Raw genomic sequence first — 23,296 nt, forward strand, 5'->3', positions numbered from 1 at the left:
TTCCTTTAGTCTAATGTCATTAAATTAATAGCTAGCACATGGTAGTACCAGAATCTTTGTTATGCTATCACCTGCAAGATACCCAGGACACAACTGGAGCCACATGAAAACCATATATAAGGAAACCAATTTAAAGAAGATGTATTAGCATTTAACAGAACACTTCCCTGACACTTTCTGTTATGCTGTCATGGGTCTTCTACAACATAATATTTATATAATTTTCCATTAGTATCTTAGAGATTCAAGAAGTAACTTTTCTACACAATCTTCCCATATTTTGATTTAATGGTATTCATTGTATTCTTGCTCAATTTCAGTTAACTTCATAGTTTCTTGAGAAAACGAGGCCCTATATATCTGTTCTTTATTTAACACTTCCAAAATTTGCAGAAGTAGAACAATACATACTAAGATTACAGAACTTTTTACTTACTTTTGAAAATCTGTGTGAACATGAGGAAAACTGTCTTATCTCTAAATTAAAATCTTCATCATTGGTATCATCTTCTTCCTCAGTTTCCATATGGTGGTATTTCTCAGAACGAGCTACAGACAAGGGAAATAAAGATCTGAACTGATCAGGAAGAATGGATACCACGCTTTAACATTATATAAAAATCTAGTTTTATTCTTAAGATTATTTCTGCTGAAATGTCAATTCACCAAACTGCAAGCTGCCAGCAATTCTGATAAAGGAGATTTTAAAAGCAGAAAGCAAGAGTCACAGACAGTGATTATTTAAACAAGGTGTTTGTCACTTTTATTTAATACCGTAAAACACCTACTGTCAAAATAACTTGTGTCATCTTCAGACTCCAACTGTGGAATAAATTCTGCTTTCTGCCTCAGCAGACTATTCCAGTCAAGGCTCCTGAAGAACTGATGCTGCTTTACTTCATAGGCACCACCTGGAGGAGCCAGAGAAAAACACTGAGCAAACTGTATCAAATCCTCTGACATTAAATGAAGTAAACCCCGAGCCAATAATGTAAATAATCATGGAAAGGCATAGTCATTGGTGTACACATGAACACCTACTACCCATTCCCATTAGAATATCCTAAACCTGTCAGAGAGATACTCCCTGCCCCTGTTTTGTTGTGGCCATTTCTTTTAACAGTTTATTGCTTTATCATCTCCCCCTTGTAAGATTTTTCTGCATCTACTAATTATAATTTGTTAGCTACACATTAGTCAGAATCATCATATGTAGTTATGAAATACAAACGTGCACTAGGTAAGTACAAGTTATCAAGTAATGCAGAATGATTCTTAATAGTTCCTCAATAGAAATCTGATTGCTGACTTAAGAGATCCTTTCAGTATTTTATGGCAGTAATACAAAGTTCTATAGGAAATACCCTATCATTTATCTTATTTATTACTACCTGCTTGTTTAATGTGTGTTAAATGATTACACTAGTTTCAAGTTAAAAAACAACTATAAGAACAAAATTAAATACTGGAAATTTTGTCCTGGAAAGGTGGACGATGATGTCATTAATAAACATACATCTAACTCTAAAACCTGAACAAGTAACCGGCAGCAACAAGACCTGCTGCCAGCTTGGTTGTATTGGGTTTATGTGGCATGGTTTTGGCAGTGGGAAGGCTACAGGGGTGGCTTCTGTGAGAAGCTGTCAGAAAGTTCCTCTATATTCAGCAGAGCTAATGCCAGCTGGCTCCAAGATGGACTCACTGTCAACCCATCAGCATTATCTGGAATAATGTATTTAAGAAGGGGAAAGACTGCTGCTCAACAGCAGCCAGAAGAGAGGAGTGAGAACAGGTGAGAACAACTCTGCAGATATCGAAGTCAGTGCAGAAGGAGCTCCAGGCACCAGAGCTGAGGTTCCCCTGCAGCCCATGGTGCAGACCATGGTGAGGCAGCTGTGCCCCTGCAGCCCATGGAGAATCACGGTGGAGCAGGGATCCACCTGCAGCCCATGGAGGACCCCACAGTGGAGCAGGTGGAGGCCTGAAGGAGACTGTGATCCCATGCAAAAGCCTGTGCTGGAGCAGGCCCTGACAGGACCTGTGGCCCTGTGCAGAGAGGAGCCCAAGATGGAGAAGGTTTGCTGGCAGAACTTGTGACTCCACAGGGGATCCATGCTGGAGCACTCTGTTCCTGAAGACTGCACCCCATGGAAGGGACCCACACAGGACCAGGGCAAGAGCATGGGCAGGAAGGAGCAGCAGGGGCAGCATGTGATGCACTGACGACAAACTGCATTTCCCACCCTCCCATGCTGCTTGGAAGGAGGAAGTAAAGCAGTAGTGTTAATTAGTAATAAATCAACTTCCTTGAGTCTAGTATGCTTTGCCACGATGGCAGCTCCCTGTCCTTATCTCAACCCAAGAGCCTTTGGCATATTTTTGCCTCCCATCCAGCTGAGGAGGGAGGTACAGAGCATTTGATGGGTACCTAGTGGTCAGCCAAGGCCAACTCAGCACACGGATACAGCATATATACTTCTCTGTATCAAGGCTACAGAGAGAAAAAAATGGTATCTCCGGGACTGGTTTCTAAGTTGGTGTTAAGATTTCTTGACTTGGTTCTTTGCTTTTCATACTGCACCAGGGAAAAATTCAAAGAAGCCAAATCTTCCCAAAGGAGACCAAAATCACATCTCATCATAAGTCACCAGCTAAGCAGTGAATATTTCTCTGAGCACAGTAATGGGATATCACATCAGAATTGTATAATTCTTGATTGGTATCAGACACTTCAAACCCAAGAAATGCTTTTTACTGCTTTTTTCCTTCTTCAAAGTAAGTATAGTACCTATCTCTCTTCTTTCAACTTGCCTTTGCCCCTCAGGTCTTCTGAGCAAATAAGCAATTATGATTTTCATGAAGTGTTATGCAGTTTGCTAATATATATTAAACAGATAGGACTGTCATTTGAAATGGATGGTGAAGCCTGGGATAAACCGTGGTATTTTTCAGTGCCTATGTGGGACCTGTCACACTGCAGCCTCCATTTCTGTTTGCTGACTCTAATAAAGATCCTACAACTTTGTTGTGGTTTCTGAACCCCCTGCTTCAAAGAATCAGTTGTCTTATTTCCTTCTTCAGACTGCCAACTCTTAAAGAGACCAGAGGCTTTAGAGATGTCAGTTCTTAAATGAGCACCACAGGTGCTTCATGTTATGGCACGGACCATTCAGTAGTTAAGCCAGCCTCATTCCACCCAATTCACATTCTCCACCAGCTGTAGAGCAACAGACACAGAATTTGGAATCCACTTCTGATCCAGCCTCTGACAGGGCAACAGTCTTGAATTAACACTGTGTTTCACCAGGAAAAAGCATCCTGGCAATGAAACACTAATGCCTGGAAAGAGTGTACTTAAAACAAGGGAATAAAACTAGTTGCAGATTTTCATTTTGCCTTCAGCAGTGGTGCCCTCTGCAGCAGATGAAGCAGGCAACAAGTGGAGAAGCTACTGGGACATGACATCTTCCTCACTCGTAACTTGTTCAACATGGAGCAAGGGACAGCAATGAACTCTGCTGGATGCCACTTAGTCCAGACCATCAGTTACACCGAAGTCTAAGGGTTACTCACACAGATCCCAGACATTCAGGCTGTGAGGGACATACAGTTCATTAATATCAGTCACATCATCGTGCCTTGAAGGAAGCTGAGGGAAGACATGTCATTTGGGACCATGTCAGTAGTGCTCAGGGTTTGGGTTATAAGCACATTTCTCCCGAGCAGCTGTGATAAGGTCAGTTATGAACTGATTCCTAAAGCTTCTTTTAATTAGACCTAAAAATATGTAGCACAATTAGACTCAGTTCTGTGAGGAGTTTTCCAAACACTCTCATGCTGACTCAACCTGCCACTTGGTTTCCTCAGCATCCCTAATGTGTTTCTGTCCATGGCATATGAGGTTCACTGTAAATAAGACTGTACCTTTATATTTGGGCTCTTTTATGTAGGAGGCTTTTTTTAGCTGTGTTTACCCAGTGGTTTGCCTAAAGGGATAGCAGACAGTGACTAGGGCTCCCATACACTAACACTTAAAAATCATATGCAATATTCTTCATTACCCCCTCTCACAGAAACTCCCAAATAAATCCCGGTCCATCAATCAACAAAAAAACTCTTACTACATAAATGCACATAAGTGCTTTCATTAGCCTATGCAGGCTCACTGGTCTTAATACTTCCTTAACATTCACAGTTTTAAATCTCTTTCATACAAGGCAGTAGCGCTTGATGAATGAGAATGACTTTTCACCACACAACCTCAGACAGTCATTTCTAAATAAGCAGTTTGAGTACTCATCACCCACCCTAACACCTGGAGGAAATTATCTGCCAGGCTAAGATACTTCTGAAAAACTAAGTTGTGTCTTGATTCCCCTTCTAGACTTCTGTATTTAGTCATTTAATACTGCATTCATGAAGAAACCCCATTCACTGGCTAACAGGGTATTTGAGAAATTTCTGTTATATTTATCAAATTAGGAGAAAAGTAAATGCAAATGAGCACATGTAAGTCTCACAAAAAGCCAGGACAGACATCAACATATTAAGTTCATATTACTGGTCTGAATCTATAAATTATCATGACATGCTGTCATACTGTGTGTCATGACAGATGTTTCCCAAGCAAAACAAATAGGTGAACAAAAGCTCCCAATGCTGAATAAAGAAGCTATTTCTAAAACATTAACAATTTAAAATTACTGCCTCCTAACCTGTTCCCAGTCTTTCCAAAGGATTCTGCCTAAGTAGCAGAGTAATCAGATCCTGGGCATCTGGAGGTGGTGCTTCATCCTTTTCAGGCCAGTTGATTTCATCTGAAAAAAGAAAAAAAAAAAAAAGTTGTTTGATGTTGCTGAAGTCTGATCCCAGCACAAACTGTGTGAATGCTCTTACAGTGACCTACCAGCAAAGCAGAGTTAAAGCAACTTTTTCAACTTACTCTTCTGCATACCAATTACTTCCAATTTTTATACTCTCTATACAGACTACATAAACATATTATGTTCCCATTTCCTTCAGAAGTCCTCTTTAACACAAAACTGTGCTTAGCAGCAGAATACAGAATGCTTGCCTCATGGAAAACTTTCAAAATACTAGCACAACTTCTATGCTCTCTCTTCTCTCTTTCCCCACCAAATCATGGTTTAAATTGTAGTTATGTTCCATGGAAACTATTGTTAAGATGGACACTGCTGACCTGAGCCGGCAGGTGCTGCTCACATCTGTGTTCCTTCTCTACTGCCAGTAGACGCCCTGAAGTCACTACTCCCATGACTAAGGGTCAAGGTGTCACTGTGCTCTGGAGACATACATGACAACGGAGCTTTTCTCCAAGAGTCTCATACTTCCATACTGCCTCACTTTACTGACTCTTAAGCTACTATGGCTTTAGCACTTCATGGCAAGCCAGACTTAAACCATGCAATCAAGACAGGATACGTTGTGCATGAACATGAACTTTCTAACAGCCTACACACAGAAAGTTTTGCCTGATTTTTAGTGGAAGCTGCCTCCACAGATGTAATACAGTGCAGGTTTAGACAAAACTCTGCCAAAGTTTCTTGGGAGGTACAAGGATGTGGGCATCAAGAAAAAGAACACTTGGAGCTCCGGAAATACAGAAAGCTGTTAAGGATTTTATTGTCATTTTATGATCTAGACTTCTTCAACAAAATAATTGTAACTGGAGAAATAATCATCAGAAGCTTCACACAGGTTTAACCTTTGTATTTCAGAGTTTAAGGAAACTTACTGATACAAACAGACACGAAGTGTAACCTGGTTCTGGAGCAGTATTTTAAATTCTTATGACTTTAGGTATCTAAGTTTACACTGAGGCCTCTCACAGCTGTCCTTGCAGCTTGAGGGCAGGAAATGCAACCTACAACGAAGAAGGAGGCAGCAAGATTTTAAAGTAAAATTTTAAGGAGAATGTTGATTCTGCTCACGGAAACTAGTGAAAGATCTAGGCTACAGTTTGGTTCTTTAATATGGCTTTTACAGTCAAATACAAGGGGATAATTTATTTTAGCATAGGAAACATCCAACTAGAGTTCTTCTAGAGATACTAAGAATTATTTCAGTAAGTAAAGATATTTAAAATAGAAGAGAAGCAACTGACAAATCAAGATCAAAACATGAAATTGAGCTGACCAATGGTCATGAAAGGTGAGTGGGAATAGATCAGGTTTACAAATAGACTTCTATAAATAATTTCTGTAAGAAAAATTGACACATTCAAACAGATAATTACAAAAGTATCAGCTAGATTGTAACACATGACAACATGTTTTACAAAAGGTAAAATTAATGCCACATGCAAAATAAAGCCTGAAGTACAAATTTTGTCATTAGGACTATTCCCTCCTCTTCTCCCAGTCAGAGAGTATAAGGATAAAAACAGGTGCATGTGTCTGGAAATGCAATAAAAATATGAGTTATTTCCATGTTTGCCTGCCTACAGCTTCCACTGCAGTTTAAATCTGATTTGGAAAATAAAGCATGAATATGCATTACAGCCATGAGGCACCCAGAAAACAGACAGCATTTTGCTGCTTGTGTTAATTAAACAGTTGATTCTTCTTGCCACTCGGGCATCAGTATCACATCAGAAAACAACATGGTTAAAAATCCATGAACACACAGAATGTTACAAGCATTTTAATACAGTTTACAAACAAGTCTGGCTTTTGGCTTCAGAGACAGATGATGACAGAGTGTCTCCTTAAGTACAAAAGGGGATTTCTTGCATTCTCAGAGAATGAGGAACCAGAAGTGCGTTCTTAGCTACTGGACCTTTTAAGCAGACCATAAAACAGACTGGGAAATACTTAGTAACAGAGGTGCCGTTTTGTTAACCTTGTGTCATAAATAGAGATTCTCTACATCTATGCACCTGGGAAATTTATGGAAACAGCAGGTAGGATAGTAAACAATTCTGTTTAATTATTATTCAGTTTTGTCACAAGATACATAACAATACTTAGGGTCAGTTTGCAGGTTAAGATCTAAAAGGTTATTGAATTTTGAATGGAAGAAGAACAGCTGCTACAGAAATAACATTACACTCCAACAATCACCAATGAAATCATTAACAATCTGTGAATTGAACTAGTTTCCTTCTTTTTCTCATTATTTATTATTTGGGAGACATTTGTTTTAGAGTTTTATTACATCTTTGTAATTTCTTTTTTGTGCCATGAGGCATTTTCCCATTTACACAATTTTATTTTAACTGTTTCTTCTCTGGTATAATTTCTTTACCAAAGACAGAAAACACTATTGCATAGTGGCACTACTTTTTTAGTAACATGGCTTCTCTCTTCCAAACAGTGCAGCTTAACTCCTCTAGTCTGTATCAATGAATTTCTGTACTTAGCAACAATATACAGTAAGTTCAGTTTTTAATCTAAATTTATTGTTACTGCTTTGATAGCAAATTGTGCAGTCTATCAGTGAAGTTGTAATATATTTACTGTTAACAGAAATAGAATCCTTTTTGGTTTTTTTTAGTGATGTTCCTCACCACTGATTACTTGTCCAAAGAGCTCTTCTGGTGTATCTCCAAAGAATGGCACACATCCAACAAGAAATTCATACAGAATAATTCCCATAGCCCACCAGTCCACTGGTTTTCCATAACCCTGTCTCAGTATCACTTCAGGAGCTATGTATTCAGGTGTACCACAGACCTGAAAGAAAGAAAACACGCACAATGGTAAAACAAGTCTTACTGAGCTATGTCACATTATTTATAATTCCTGAAATGTAAATGAAAGTGAAAACATGGAAAAAAATGGAATTCAGTTGGGTTTAATCTGCTGAGTATGCATAACAACTAATGTTTTTAGAACAACCTACCTACATTAAGAGGCATCATAATAAACATTTGGGTATCTCTCATGCAAAGGACAGTTTGTGCTTTGTACACAGGAGTCCAGCATGGCAAGTATTTTATTTAACTTAAAACGTATCATTATCTTTATATGAAAGTTGTGATGGTTTTATCTTAAGTAACTTTTACAGTGAACAGATTGTGAGCAACGGTAATGAGGCATGCTTAAAGGGAAATGGGCCATAGCACAGATTTTAGCACCCTTGGTTGTGCAACACATAATGAGCTCCACAAGTACTCTGCTGAGATTTCTGAATTCTTCATAAAACAGTATTCCATTTGTCTCTCTCACACATTCACTTGCACACAATTAGGTTGTTCATCTTACTAACAGATCCTAATGTAGAAAGGAAAAAGCCTAGAATAATCTTCGAAGTACTTGACATACTCCATTGGAACACCAATGCAGAAATAAGTACACTTTATTCAGTATTATAGTATGCTCTCCTGGCAAAACATTACTTCATGTGAACACTCAATGTAGAAATGAAAAATGCTGTTTCTTACTTGTTTGTCGAGGAATTCTCTGGCATCTTTCTCAATGTGACCCTCGTACAGATTGGTAGTCAAACTCATAAGCCCCACTTTTGACAGGCCGAAGTCTGTAAGCTTTATATGGCCCATGGATGTTACCAACAGACTGAAAAATAGAAAGATTTTAAGTCACTGTGATATAATTCAACATTATGTGCTTATCATTGTTAGTACTATTACAACTATAATATTTAGAGGAAAATGGTTCATTAGCACTGTAAAATTATAAATACAGCTTAAAAAGTAACTGGTACAGAATAAACAGGTTAAAAATCTTGTATTTGTTACTATTATTATCAGAAGTAAACAAACTTTTTATGTGCAACTGCACAACATCTCATAGAACTATACAAGTCTTGAGAGCTGAGCACTAGAAGCTTTGAAGAAACAATTATCATCTGAAAGACCTAAAACAGAATACATATCATTTTTGAAGTGAGGTGAGCATTTTCAGTCTGTAACAAGCTGGATCAGTCTTGCATTTGGAAAAAATCTCAGGGTATTAAGTTAGTAACTAATACTACACTGTCCTAAGGTATCATGCTATGAAGGTATTGTCAATTAACACCCATGACTTAAATTATTCTTCTTTTTTCTTATTGTGAAACAGGAAGAAGATGAATGGAGTTGCAACAGCCATACTTTGTATTTCAGCACCTTGCTGTAATGTTAATTTACTTATATAAGAGCAACACTGTATTTTCAAATATTGAAATTAAAAACCCTAACCCCCTCAAAAAACAAAATAACCCCCAAAAATCATGCAACAGGAGATATTTCCACATCTGGTCAATCTTGTCTTCAAACATGCAAGTATCTGCAAGTTGATGATATTTTGTATTTAACAGTGGTTTAAGTATGTAAACCACTTACATATACACTTCAAAAAAAACTTTTGAAAAAACTTTTCCTTAATGACTAAAATGTGTTCCCCTTCATTCTAACCAGAAGAGTAAATACTTTTTCCTTTTTAGCTACTCTGATAGCCTGTTCCATCTTAAACAGAAGCTGAAAATTCTTAACAGCTCTTTTAGGAAAAAAAATGCATTTTCTGTAACCGCAAGTAATGAAAATCCAAATATTGTGAAGGAATTGCGACTCTACGTAACATTTACCAAAAAAAAAAAATTCCAAGAAGTTTAAACCTTCCACACTTTATCTAAAAATTTCAAACTCCTCTTTCAGTTATATTCTTTGTACATACTTGTCAGGTTTCAAATCCCTATGTACAATTCCATAATTATGAAGGTATTCCAAGGCCAGAACAGTCTCTGCAAAGTACATCCTTGCCATGTCTACAGGTAAGGGACCCATATTCTTCATCAAAGTAGCACAGTCTCCACCTGTGAAACAGGACAAATGTTACAGATGACTCTATAAGTTGTGAGGTGTATCAGTATAATCCATACATGATGCAGAAAGGGACAGAAACTGCAGTAATAAATTTTTATTTTCTAGTCAGATGATTCAACTGAACATGTAACCCCCTCAAATACTATACCGGAAGTAGTGTAAAGCAGGGAGAGAGCACTACAAGGATTCAATTGAAAACCAATAAAGTATGTACTGCTACCTAAGCAGAAAACAAACAAACAATAAAATAAACTGGGGGACTAGGGGGTGGTGGAAGCCCACAGAACCATACCTGGGTATCTCTTTAGTACTGCTTCTGTCCACTGTTCTCCTTCAGCATCAGCACCTTTTGAAAACTGTCTCCTCTCTCCTCTTTCTTCGTAAACAACTACTACAAATCCCCCAGCACTTGCTAATGAAAATTTCAGCTCCAGAAAAAAGCAAACATTTCCACATGAACTTTGAATGCTAGCACACTTTCGATTACGATCTATAAGGAATTTACTCTAAGAGCAGTTATTTCCCATTATAGCTGGAACACAAGTGTTTTACAAGCTGTTTACTGGGAGATAATGACTGGTGAAAAAAAAGAACCACCTTGCTGTTGGATCTGGTTCCTAAATCTGAATTGCCAGAGTATGGAGGAGACACAGGGGGCCCCTTCTAATTCAAGTACCATATGGGTTATTTTTCTTTGGTGGTGTAAGGAAATTCTCTTCTTCCTCTATAAAACAGAAGAGCAATTTTACCTTCTACATATTCCATGACCATGCATAAATGACGTCTTGTTTCAAAGGAGCAGTACATGCTGACAACAAAAGGATTTTCTGCAAATGTCAGGATATCACGCTCAACAAAGGCCTGTTGGATCTGGTTTCGGAGGATGAGATTCTGCTTATTAATTTTCTTCATGGCAAATCTTTGTCTGGTTTCTTTGTGTCTCACAAAATAAACCGCACTGAAAGTTCAAACGGGAGAGAAAAAGAAAGAAGTCTGATTAACTGCTAAAAATGCATTTTTTAAAAAACTGTATATATGTTATACAAAAGACTTGTTTTCAATTCAATGTAGTCCTTCACATTAAAGAATGGTTACAAATCTCATTTTGTTTAAAAACCAGGATGAATCTCAGTCAACATGAATTAGTACTCAAACTAAAACAAACAACTCTCCTGCCCTTCCCTCTCCCTCCTTCCCAATCAAACAACAGATATAACAGCAAATGCTTTCAGCCCAGGCAGATTTCAGGCATCCCATCAACAAAGGATTACATACAAAATCCAGCTATGGCACAGTGTTATAAATCATTGTGACAAATGCTTATTCTTTAGGTGTGCTGTAAGGAAATTATGACTCAGACTCAGTCCAGGATATCTTAAAACATATCCTAGGTTTTGTATGAAGGTTGCTTAGAAGTTGCTCCAAGGGGTGGCTCCCTCATAACCAGGTGCGAAATCTCCCGCTCCTGTTCAGTCCCTGACATCAGCACTGATCCGCATCAGAGGAAGGTCACCAGTTGGTAACCCGAAACAAAGATCACTGTGTTAACTACGTAGTAGTATGCGACTATGGTGTATCTTGACATGCAGAATTTCCACTGGGGTGTTGGGTACAAGGTTTCCTGTAAATTTGGTTAGGTAAAGTCAAGGCAGCGAGGGAAGCAAAGGAAAAGAAAACCTCACTTGGGCAAGTCTTCTCTCTTTCAGGGCTAAGGAGAAGGAATTACCCTGCTGTGAAACACTGACAAGGACTTTAAAGGACTTTACTGCTGCATTTCTCAAAATCCCTTGAGGCAAATCCTGAAAATTTTTGCCTTGTTTGAAATCTCCTTTGTACCATTTAATGCTTATACCTTCTCCAGTACATACTTATCACACTGTTTATGGAAAGAAAGCACTTACAGGAGAATTGGGGGGACAGAGGGGGAAATGGGATTCAATTATGAAGTTTTTTTCATTCAATTAATTGGCCCATCAGGTCCAACTATCAGCATACACTTGTTTATATAAACACAAAAAGTAACACTTGCCTTACTATTTCTATAAACATCTTCACACAGCTACCAAAGTTATAGGCACTGAAAAAAGTCAGTACTTCTTTCTTTTGTGAAGGAAATCTTTCTAGACAGCACAGTTTCTCTTACTGATTCTGAAAGCTTTCATTAATCCCTCATTCTTGTCTGAGCATGGGGCAGATAAAAGACATTACACAATTATGAAAGTAGGTAAAAACTACCTTGGGGCAAAACCCCATGACAAACCCCACCCTTTGTGCCTCCTAAGTCTCACTCCCTTCTGCCCCTCCCAAGCTGGAACACAGACTGAGTTACTCACCTCCAGTACTCCTCCCTGCTGACTTTATGCCTTTTGTCCTGTACCTCTTCCTACTGCTCCCCTCATAGTCACTTCTCTCTCCAACTCTTACTCTTATAACCCTTTCCCTTGTTTTTCTTTCCCTTGCATTTTGGTTTTCCTCTCTCATTTGTTGCTTTCTTCTGTCAGTTTCATAATCTCCTGTAATATCTTTTCTTTTACCTGTTTAAGTCTCTTTCTGCATTCCTGGAATGTAAAAAATTAAAGCCTGAAGCCTCCATCCTTCAAAAAAAACCTAGTTACTTGAATGAACTAAGGACTGACTGAGGATTTGGCGTACAAATATTTCTCTAGTTTTAAAATGGACAGTGTGCCAAGATGGACTCTTAAAAGGCAAACAGAAACCAGAGCGTATTAATAAATCCTCCTTTCAGATCATACACATCTGTAATATCATTACTAACATATTTGAAAATGATTAGACTGTAAGTTCCAAGGACTATCTAGTCCAGTAAATATCTGGGACATGCTGCTATGTTTTCCCAGCTGTCTAAATTGCACCTTCAGTCTTAAAATCACAAGCAGGTAACTTTCCACTAGGATTCTGTTATTTCTCAGAAAAAAAGCTGTTTAGATCAAATGTACCAGACTCACGAGACAGCTGCAACACAACAGTCTCTCCTGCTTTTACAACTACATACACTGTTTATGCTATACGATGTGCTTTCAAATGATCTTCAACGTACAAAAACGTCTTAACATCCCTCACATCCTCATGTCACAATAACCCCAGCGAGCAACATTTATGCTTTATGAAGAAAACTATACCCCAGCCAGCAGCATGTCGATCATCAAATGGTGCCCATGATCTTCACTATATTATAAAGACAATTTCAAATTTAAGGATTCTGTGACACAAAAGCAGGATAGGAAGAGAACCCAGACTGTCCTGCCGATCCACTGAATGACAGCAGCATGCCCTGTCACCCTGCAAAGCCACAACCAGAGTGGTACTGTTGCATCCTCCTATTGTCTGAAATGAAGAATTTGATTTCCTATCTCCCCTCAGCTTTCTGTTCTCATAACAGAGCAACAAGAGTTTCCAAAGCATCCTCTGATTTCACTATGCGAATTTCAACAGGTATGCAAGCGCTCTGCATTTTACTAACGCTGTAGCGCAACACAGCAAAAAAGCTTACTTTTCAAGGAAAGTAAGAACATTCATAAAAAACAAAGAACATTCATTTGGCAATGTCCAAACATTATCTTATTTCACTTACAACATGAATCTCAGTCTGAAAAGGTATCTCTGTAATACCTGTAGTTAGGCACAATTATAAAACACTGCAAAAGCGGTAAGATGACAAAAGCATGCTAAAGTATTTAACTGGGCTCCTGAATTAGTCCAACCTAAATATCATGCCATCTATCACTTCAATCGTACAGTCATGATTCCTGTTTTTTCTCTAAACTGAAAGATCTCTGATTACCAAAATAATCCACATAGAATGGTTTCAGGCCTGGTTTACAGCTCTCCAATAACTCCAACTTTTAGAGCATTTTACAATCTAATCTACATTCAGGGCTTAAGGCTGACCTGATTTTCTCATCTGTCAAAGGACCTTGAACTCCTTGTGGAGACACAGGTATTGTACTCACTGCTTTAAAATTGTACCTGCAGACCAGGAACTTTGTTTCATTTTTACAAGCCATTTCCTGAGAAGAGACTGCTAAATTCTGTTCTGCGCTGAAATTATGTCTGATGTTGTCTCCAGTGAAGAGAAGCTACTGGTGAGGCTGTGGCTTATATTATTTGGTAAAATTTATAGACCGTTACTTAAGATTAGAATTTAAAAGCAGCACTGCACCACCTCCGAATGAGGCAATGCCTGTGACCAGATCAGTTACTTGGTTAAAGCACTGAAGCTCTTGGACAATGCACCCAGACTTCTCCCTGCAGTATTTCAGACTTATCCTAGTGTGCCTAGAAGGAAATGAGAAGCTGGCCACATGACAAAGAGAACATGATGACTTTGATGCTTCTCTCACAACTGGTACTAGTCCTGCTTGTTCTAGTATGTCATCAATTTTGAATAATAAAACCACCTCTCCATACCTAACAGCACCAATACCTTCTATCTTTACAGCAGCTAGTAAACACAGATTCAAAGTGACAAAACTGCAGTCCAAAATTCTGATGGGTAAACTGTCTTTTGCTACTTTAGTGAACCTAGAAAGTCACACTTCTGCATGTCCCCCTCCACTTCTGAATCAGTGGCCACTAGGCTGATGATGAATTAACCTGATAGATGGTGTTTTATTCTACAGCTGGTAACTTTCTTAATCCTGTTCCAAATACAACTATACATGAGCAAGTACTGTCAACAGAGTGGAGATGGGACAGAATGAGTATTCGCAAGTTACATGCAGCAGCTGCTCAAGACACACTGCTTCCAAGTTTTTAAATTTATCAAGCAACACCATTGGCCAGTATGTCATGTACGTACTGACATTACCATCCCTGCAAAAAGTAAAAGCATTCCAGGCATGAGCAAAAGTCGTATCATGTATTTGCTTTAAACTGATACAGTTATACATTGAAGAGACAGTGAACCAACATCACTTGCTTCCCTGAAATTAAATGTAATTTTTATTTTCTTGAGCTGTTTCAGGAAACCAAGCTGATGCTTACTTGAAAAGACTATTACCTGTTACCCACATCTCACAAGCTGGAATATGGAAAAAATGTTGTGACTGCAGTAAAAATTTAAAATTTGGAAAATACGAAAAGTTTGGTCTGGCTGAAAAAAGTCAGATAGCTTGTGAAAACATTAATGACTTGGCCAGAATCCTACATATTTACTGATTCACAGCTTGTTTAACTTCCTGTATATTCCCAGCCATTCCCAAAAGCCTCATTTACTCATCTACTACACCTCATGTACTATACAGTCATTTAATTGCACTACAAATGAGTTTACCCAATCAATTAAAAGCAGAGAACTGCTAAGATATTTACTCAAACCTTCACAAAACCAATAGTTTATATTTAAACTCATCAAATTTAACATATATGACAAATCTCTGCTACAGCATGCCAAGACCAACAACTAACCTGTCAAGTAATCAAAGCTTTTCATTTCACTGATAAAGGCAAAAACACCACAGCAAAGGAAAAGAATGATACAGGGTTTTCTTTAATTAGTTCAGATTTAAACCCTCCATTACAGCCTCAGAATAAGCAAAATAATACAACAGCATACTGCAGCTTTAGTAAGCCAGAGCATAAAATATGCCCAGTGACATATTTTAGAGAATCAATCAACAAAGCACAGGCAGAATTCACATATACTTAAGATTATTCTAAAAAATTAATGGCCTGGAAAAACAAAGGAAGGAAAATACAATCGTTGTAGCATAACAACGATAACTTTTGTTTCAGCTACATAGACTCGTAAATAAACTGCAATAAATGCCTTCAGGATAGTTTCTTGCTTTATATTCACAAGAAATCGGTATTATTGGTTTATTACACTCCATTTCATAGATGGGTTACACAGCATTTAGGTTATCTTGATGCATTCCCCTTTAAACTTGACCATAACTTTTGAGTAAATTAACCATCAACTGTATTGATGCCAACAGAAAAAAGAAAAACCCACTTTAATAAAGACTAGAAAAATGGTTTGTTGATTTTACAGTCTCTCCCACTTATCTGACATAGTAAAAATTTTCAAGCAGATAGTTTTGAAAAAGTGATATCCTAGAGAATTTAGGAGCGCAAGCCTCCTCAATTTACAGTATTGAATAGGTGCTAAAACCACTTTTAAAGGTGAGTAAATACTTTTAGAAGTTTATTGTCTCACATTTCACTATGTTCCTTTCGCTCTCTATGTATTGAGTTTGTATAGCAAGGTGTTACAGGAGCCCACACTGGAGGAGGTTTCCTGGCAGGACTTGTGACCCTGGCGGGGGCCCACACCAGAATGGGCTGTGTGTGAAGAACTGCACACCGTGGAAGAGTGACCTGTGGCTGCAGCACTCTGGGGAGGTCTGTTGCTCATGGGATGGACTCACTTTGGAGGAGTTCATGGAGAACCGTCTCCCGTGGGAAGGACCCCACACTGCGGCAGAGGAAAGACTCCTCCCCCTGAGCAGCAGCAGGAACCAGGTGTGACGAACTGATCACAATCCCCATTCCCTGTCTCCCTGCTCCTGGGGGGAGGAGGCAGACCTGGGAAGAATGGAGTGGTGGAGGAAGGGGTTTTTTTAAGGTCTCATTTTACTTCTCATTATCCTGCTCCGATTTTGTTAGCGATACATTCAATTAATATCCTCAATTCAAATCTGTTTTGCCCGTGATGGTATTCAATGACTGATCTCTCCCAGTCCTTATCTCAACTCATGAAGCCTTCATTGTATTTTCTCTCCCCCATCCAGTTGTGGTGGGGAGCCATAGAGTAGCGTTGGTGAGTGCTGGGAATGGAGCTAGAGTCAACCCACTACAGGCCGTTTTGTTTTCTCACTTTCAGTTTTTCTTCTAAAAAGTAACCATTTAAAAGAAAAACCCAAACCAACAAAATCTACTTTGTTATTACTTCCTTAAAGATGGAAGTAATATCACTCTACTAAAGTGATGAGCTTTTCATACACTTGCTAAAGAAAATGATTCATGAAGAATCTGGATATACTCCAAGCTGTTACTCTCTAGCACCTCTTCTTTTCTTCACATATTTGTAAGGGTCTCATCCAATTTTTACAGCATTACATTGCTAATTTTTTTGTATTATTGGCATTGAAGAGATATTAAGTAAGTCTTGGTTTTCCCTGACACAAACATGAGGAAAAAAAATAGTGTGTGCTATAGAAGGGCATGGCTTTTCATCCGTTCTTTTCCAGCTTTGTAGATCCCTATTTGACTCTGGTTTCAGGGACAGTTGTCTCCAGTCTGCATTTCTTAATGGCTCTCTGAGGCTCCTTCTGGCTGTAACACCTATGGAGCAAGAGGCACAGGTAGGTCTACTGAACCTCTGACTTCAGGAGCCAGGCCTCACTCTGCTGACCACAGCATGCCGTGCTGCTGCTCCTTCCTCTCCCCATCCCTCAGCATCTGAAAATTGCTTGGAAGTGGGAAAGGTTCAGTGACTCCTGACACCCCTTTCTCCAACAGAGGCCTACCCCACACAGTTCCTTTTATCCTCCTCCAGTAAGAAAAACAGGTGAAAGGAGGAATGGAGGGGACTTAACATATGCCAGGGAGAGGAGAAGGGGGTGCAGCTAGGGAGGGGAGCAGCATCTACTGCTAACTGCTGAGAGGCAGGCAGGCTTTTGAGGTACTGGGGTAATTGGGAGAAGGTGAGATATGGCAAGCAGCAAGTTTGTCTATGAAGAAATTCTGAGAAAATTAATTTAACAGAGATTGACTAGTCAGAAATTGTATTTGAATATTTATGTAACTTTAATGCAAATTATACTATTTCGATTAGGATTTTACTGAGTTATGAAAAAATGTCTGGACACAAGTAGCCTCCACACAAGCTACCATGGCCAACAGTCTTAGGCAGTACTAAATGTCCCCTGTTCCAGAACTCACAGATACCTTTAATTAAATTTCATCAGAGAGAGCCCACCAGCCTCAAGCCATCCAGCAGGCATACAAAACTCCAGTGGGTAGACTGCAGGTGCTTTTTGTCCTATGTCCAAGATCCCCTCACTGAGTGCTCAGTCCTGTCAGCTCACTGCCACTTCCCACCTCAAGCAGAGTCAGTCTAATGGGGTCTATGCTGGAAAGAAGCACAGCCCTCCTCCTCTGCCAGGCTGTGACATTGGCTCATTCAGCAGTGGGCTCCTCACCTCAAGATGGAAACCTCTCTTTTCTGAGCCATTTTACATCACTCCTGCTCCTGCAAGTTACACAGACCAACACTTCATGTCTTGATACATTTCAGTGCAGAGGAGGAGCCAAACAAGGGTCTAACAGTACAGGATCAGAAGAGGGGACTGAAGACAGACACCATCACTGCACAGTACTTTCAGAAAATATTTTGTGTTCGTTTAGAGGCTCAGGTTACCAAAATTTTCTCTTGGTCTTCTAGGATATCTTCAGATGACTTATATATCACTAGGCAGTAAGTTGTGCACTCTCCAATTACCCAGAAACAAAGCAAGAAATAGCAATTCCTTAAAAGCTAATTGGTTAAAATCTGAGAATCAGAACAGCATCCACAAAGTAACAAAGCACTGCTGCCCTACTTCAGGGAATTTGTTCCTATTGCAACAATATTTTTAGGTCAAGTAAGCACTCATTTTTATCAATCTGTCTCCATATAGACGACATATAATTCTCTCTCACATCTGCATAAACACAGACTTTTTGCAGTATTATAAAGGTGAGCTTAAATCTGCCCTCTGATTTATTCAGATTTCATCTCTGGCATGCTATCTGCTTCTAAAAAATCCTTCTGATGTAATATTCAGTATTTTAATATACTGCAGCACAGACTAATTCATTATCACCTAGCAAACTTTCCAAAACCTTGTGAACTTAAAATATTAGTAACGAAACAAAAATGCAAAATGAAAAAAGCAGGGTGCAAGCTACTCCCTCACATTAAGACCCCTGAAATAAGAAATAATGGGAAATTAAGCAAAAATAAAATGCGAAAGAGCTGTCACAGTCAAGGATTACTCACCCATAAGCTCCATTACTAATCAGTTTAATTGTTTCAAAATCACTTTCCCGAGGTTTCCTCTGCAGCTTCAGTGAGGTATTAGAGCTCTTCAAAGTAAGAGATGAAAATAAACAAAGTGAATACAATACTTTTTTTCAGAATCAGGGGGGGGAAAAAAAACGGAACAAAAACCCAACTATCACCAAGCTGTCACACTGATGAACCAGGTGAAAGCTCTGGACAGCGAGACAGACAGTCAGCACAGAGAGGGACCAAGGGGCTCCTGAAACAAAGCTGCTTTTTCATCTAACTGGTATCTACTGCACCACAGCAAACAGTCCGCTTCTCTCCACACACAGGTTACAGCCACAAAAGCTTCTGGTAAAGTAGTTACTGGCAATTCTTATCTGGAGTCACGGACTTCTGTGAATTCCACATGGCACTCGCTGGACACTGCCTTCCCATTTTACTAAATCTGACTTTCGTATTACAGCCTGGTAGTAACAAACTATTGATGAGCCCTTCTTCACTCAAATAAACTTTGGCACACTTCAAATTAATGTTAGGGTAGAGTGTGATATAACAGGGAGGACAATGAAAAGAGACAAAATGAAAGAGAAAAAGATGGAAAATAAAAATGCATTCATTCTACCTCTGGAGTGGTGACTTTTATTGACTTCTTTGTCAGAACTTTTTGAAAACCAAGTTGCCTTGAGTATGGCAAAATCTTTTTTCTAGTTTGAATTTTTAGTTAATTTTAAAGATGTGTGAGTTAGAATTGGGGTACAGGGAGAAAAGATGAAGGCACAGGACTCCAAATTCAGACTTCTAAACCCATAAGATCTTTTTCAAATGTCTTCTGAATCTCTAAGAAATTCCATGACCCCTATCCAGGCAGTTTGGAAATAGTTAAAATTTGAAAGTAGACCTGGCTGAAATATTTTCAATTAAATGCTTGCTGAAGAAAATTCAGTGCAAGACCAGTGAAAATGTTAATATAATGAACTACACAGGAGCTGACAGAGAGGACTTACTAAATTGTTCAGGCCACTTGTCTGCCAGTACAGGATTCTTCCTAACTGCCATTTATGATGACTGTGAGCAGTCCTGTACTTGAAAGTTATGCTTCCTGTCACTTCCCATGTGTGTTTTTTCCACAGCTACATTTTGAGATGTTTCCAAATATTCCCTCCATATTTTTATTTACTGATTTCATCATCTCCCCTATTTAAATTCCTTTATTACACTACATTATCCTTTCTGTACTTCTTCAGCATTTGCACAACATAAATAACTTTACAGTTTCAATTGCTTAGCTAATGCTAAGCCACTTTGCACCTTAGATTCAGTTAAGTACTTCAGCACTTTCTTCTAATTATTCTGTCTTTTCTCCAATTTGTCAGTACTACTTTTCTCCAATTTGTCCTTCCACTAAATGCTACTCAGGTCTAATACAGTACTTTAAATGCAGAGAATGAAAGCAGAAGAATAAGAAACACCTTTTCTGTCAATTACAGAATCCTTTGTAAGTGGCACTTCGCTAAATGTTAGAAAATACCCCAATATAACACAACATGTACCAGAGAATGATGTCTTTTCTGTTATGTATCAGAACTAGTATAACAGATAATCCATGCCTGCTAAGATTTGTAAATACTTGTAAAGTACCACTGAATTATCTAGACATCCCCTAAAACTGCTCTTTTTCGCCATCCACTTGCATTGAAAATCAAGGCCAAATTGTTAGAACTTCATCTGCCCTGCTGACTGAAATCCAAGGTGTAAGAACCAACTTCTAAAAACAAGACCTTAAAATAGGAGCATTTAAGCCCACAACATTCAGCCCAATCAACATGTCCAACTTGCTTTTCTTTTTCCATCCTGTGCAAACATCTCACAAAATATTACTGTAAGATACCCATTGCTGTAGGCACATATTTTCAAACAGGTTCGGAAGAATTATGCACAACCTTTCAAACTGTAAACTAACTTTCTGACTCCAGGCTATTTGCTAACTTACTCATTTCTTCCTTGTCTCTTCACTGGATCTGTTCAGGATCTGAACAGAAACCAAAATTTGATCATGAGCTGCCTCTGTGAATGGACTGTTTTAAAATCTCTTTAAAATACTCTGTTTTATTAAACAGTTTATCAATACTTCTAAAAGAAAAAGAAATACATTGACTGAATAGAAAAAAGGATGGTAGTGGTGGATTTTGTGGTAAAGTTATAGCCACATGGTATACACCACCTTGGTGGAAGATGAAGACACTGAAATGTCTAGGAAAATAGGTGGAAAGCTTGGTTATACATTTTGAAAGACGTCTGCCTGCAGAGCTTCACAGTTAGTGTTCTTAGTATTAACCAATGTTTATTCAATCTGTTTACACATACCAGGAGAAAACAGAACAGGCAGGGTTGCGGGAACATACCAGAATTTCCTTGCTCACATTCAGCAAAAGCAGCAACATAACAGGAAAACTTACACTTATTGATTCATCCGTTTCCAGAGTTTCTGCTGTCCCACTGTCACAATTAGCTAGCTGAGCTATTTCTGAAAAGAAGAATTAAGAACTTCATTTTAAACTATGGAACATACAAAACTAAATTAAGCACAGAAAACATGAGAAGTGACACCTTAATGGAATACTTAATAGAAAATGGTGTCCTACCTGTAGCACTTGACAAGCAACCTTCAGGGCATCTCCAAGCATATAGGAAAAAATCCACCCAGAAAATGAAGACTTGCTATTCAGTGCCTATGTAATAATCTTCCACTGAAGCAATGAAGATTAGCCATGAAGCAATGAAGAGCAATACTGTTTTCACTGCTGAGACCTGGGAATTCCAAGAGCTGTGTGCAAACTGAGTACTAGGGGAAAGACAGCACTAATCTGCTAAAACTCCTGAGGATCGCAGCCCCTGTGGAGTTAACAGTAGGCCCCATCCTTCTTGGGCTCCTTCACAGTTACAGCAGAAGTTTCTAGTTTAGACCTAAGATGGACTCCAAATAGTTTGCTCCTTCTACACAGAAATGCTGATAAGCCTAGCAGAATAACCTAAAAGTCATTTTTGTAGAAGCTTATAATTTACAGAGTCACTAAGACAGGTGACTTCTCTGGGAAAGTAAGATTTTGGGAGACTACAACTTGATCAGATTGTCCCTGCCAGGGTCAACCTATGCTGCAGAGGTCCTAAGCCCAGCCTGTTCTTCAGCAGGCGTAGTAACCAAGAATTCTTCTGGGTAAAAAAAGCTAAACAGGACAGCCAGTAGCTAAAAGACTCCAGCAATCATATACAAATTCAATTATATATTCTACACAGCCAAAGATGCAAATCTTATCACAATTATGTGCTGGGAATCAGAAATAAGACCACCTAAAATTTGCAAGACGCATTTTTATCTCAGGACTGTTAACTGAATTTATGACTACAAAATGTAACTGAATATTCACAGAGAATATCTAAACTGGATTCTTCTATATAAAAATAAGTGATTATTACAACTGAAATGCTGCACAATACTTACTGCAATTTTTAAAGGCAAATTAACCACATAGATTAATTTTCTGTTGGAACAGATAAAGATTTAAGGAGTAATTCTCATCTGTAACCACTATGCAAACCAAAATATGTGTTAAGTGTAAGAAACAGAAGAAATCAGAATATAAAATATGTCACTTCAAAAGCCAAAGAGATCTTTCAAGTGTTAAAGAAGCTAAAAGCATTCCAAAAATGGAGTCAATATACACTGAAAAATACCCCCACTGAGAACAAACAAAATCTTAAAGAAAAGAAAATCATATAGGCTGAACCTGAAGCAGATTTTCCAGGCAAAAGTCACAGTTTTGGAACATGGGGGTTTTAGAATAGAAGTGTTGATGAAACCTTTACTCTATGGGCAAGAACCAAGCTAGCTGGAGTAATATACTTTGACAGCCTTCTCAACTGAAATTACTTTCATAAATAGCAAATTAAAACAATCCTTTCTGGAACAAAACTTTTGCAAAATAACCATTATCTGAGAAATCCATATTATTTGCAAGCAGTAGCTACTAATGGAATGGAACCAAAAGTCAGCTTTCAAAACAGGGAGCTATGGAACCATTTTGCAATGCCTGAAGAGATTTTTCAAACTCATCTAAATACCATTAAACATCTGTCCTTTTTCTCTCATTGATTTAAACCATTTCTGAAGACTCATGACTCAAAAAGGTAAAGATGGTAATTTAAAAAACATGGGGAAAAATTCCTCCCCAGGGAACTCTTCAGAAATGCAGCCACCAGTCTCTGCTAAGTGATGAATTTGTTGTGGTAATGCTTTGAGTACAGTATAAACTTATCTAGCATTATCTCCAAATAATGCAAGAGTCATTTCACTCAAAGAAAGGACACTACAGTTAGGCACCAAACAAAGGAGGTAGGTAGAGAAAGGTCTAAAGTAGGTTGCTTTTCTCTGCAGATGAAATAAAATCCTTTGCATGAACATTTATGAACATTGAAGACATAAATTAACATCTTGGTTGAAA

At 38.5% G+C, this 23,296-nt stretch overlaps 1 protein-coding gene across 2 annotated transcripts in view; it reads right to left on the reverse strand.

Moving 5' to 3' along the window:
* The window catches only part of MAST4 (microtubule associated serine/threonine kinase family member 4), a 189,598-nt gene that overhangs the window by 15,662 nt on the left and 150,640 nt on the right, over positions 1 to 23,296 (reverse strand). For both annotated transcript variants that reach the window (XM_082301597.1, XM_082301596.1), the window contains 9 exons: positions 21,254 to 21,321; positions 18,789 to 18,874; positions 10,534 to 10,742; positions 9,636 to 9,774; positions 8,405 to 8,537; positions 7,529 to 7,694; positions 4,716 to 4,817; positions 789 to 911; positions 437 to 549 (listed from right to left, as the gene is read on the reverse strand). In XM_082301597.1, the coding sequence (XP_082157723.1) occupies positions 437 to 549; positions 789 to 911; positions 4,716 to 4,817; positions 7,529 to 7,694; positions 8,405 to 8,537; positions 9,636 to 9,774; positions 10,534 to 10,742; positions 18,789 to 18,874; positions 21,254 to 21,321 (1,139 nt within the window). The remainder of the gene's footprint in view (positions 1 to 436; positions 550 to 788; positions 912 to 4,715; positions 4,818 to 7,528; positions 7,695 to 8,404; positions 8,538 to 9,635; positions 9,775 to 10,533; positions 10,743 to 18,788; positions 18,875 to 21,253; positions 21,322 to 23,296) is intronic.

The sequence above is a fragment of the Coloeus monedula genome (genome assembly GCF_965178545.1).
Source record: "Coloeus monedula genome assembly, chromosome: Z".
Taxonomy (NCBI): domain Eukaryota; kingdom Metazoa; phylum Chordata; class Aves; order Passeriformes; family Corvidae; genus Coloeus; species Coloeus monedula.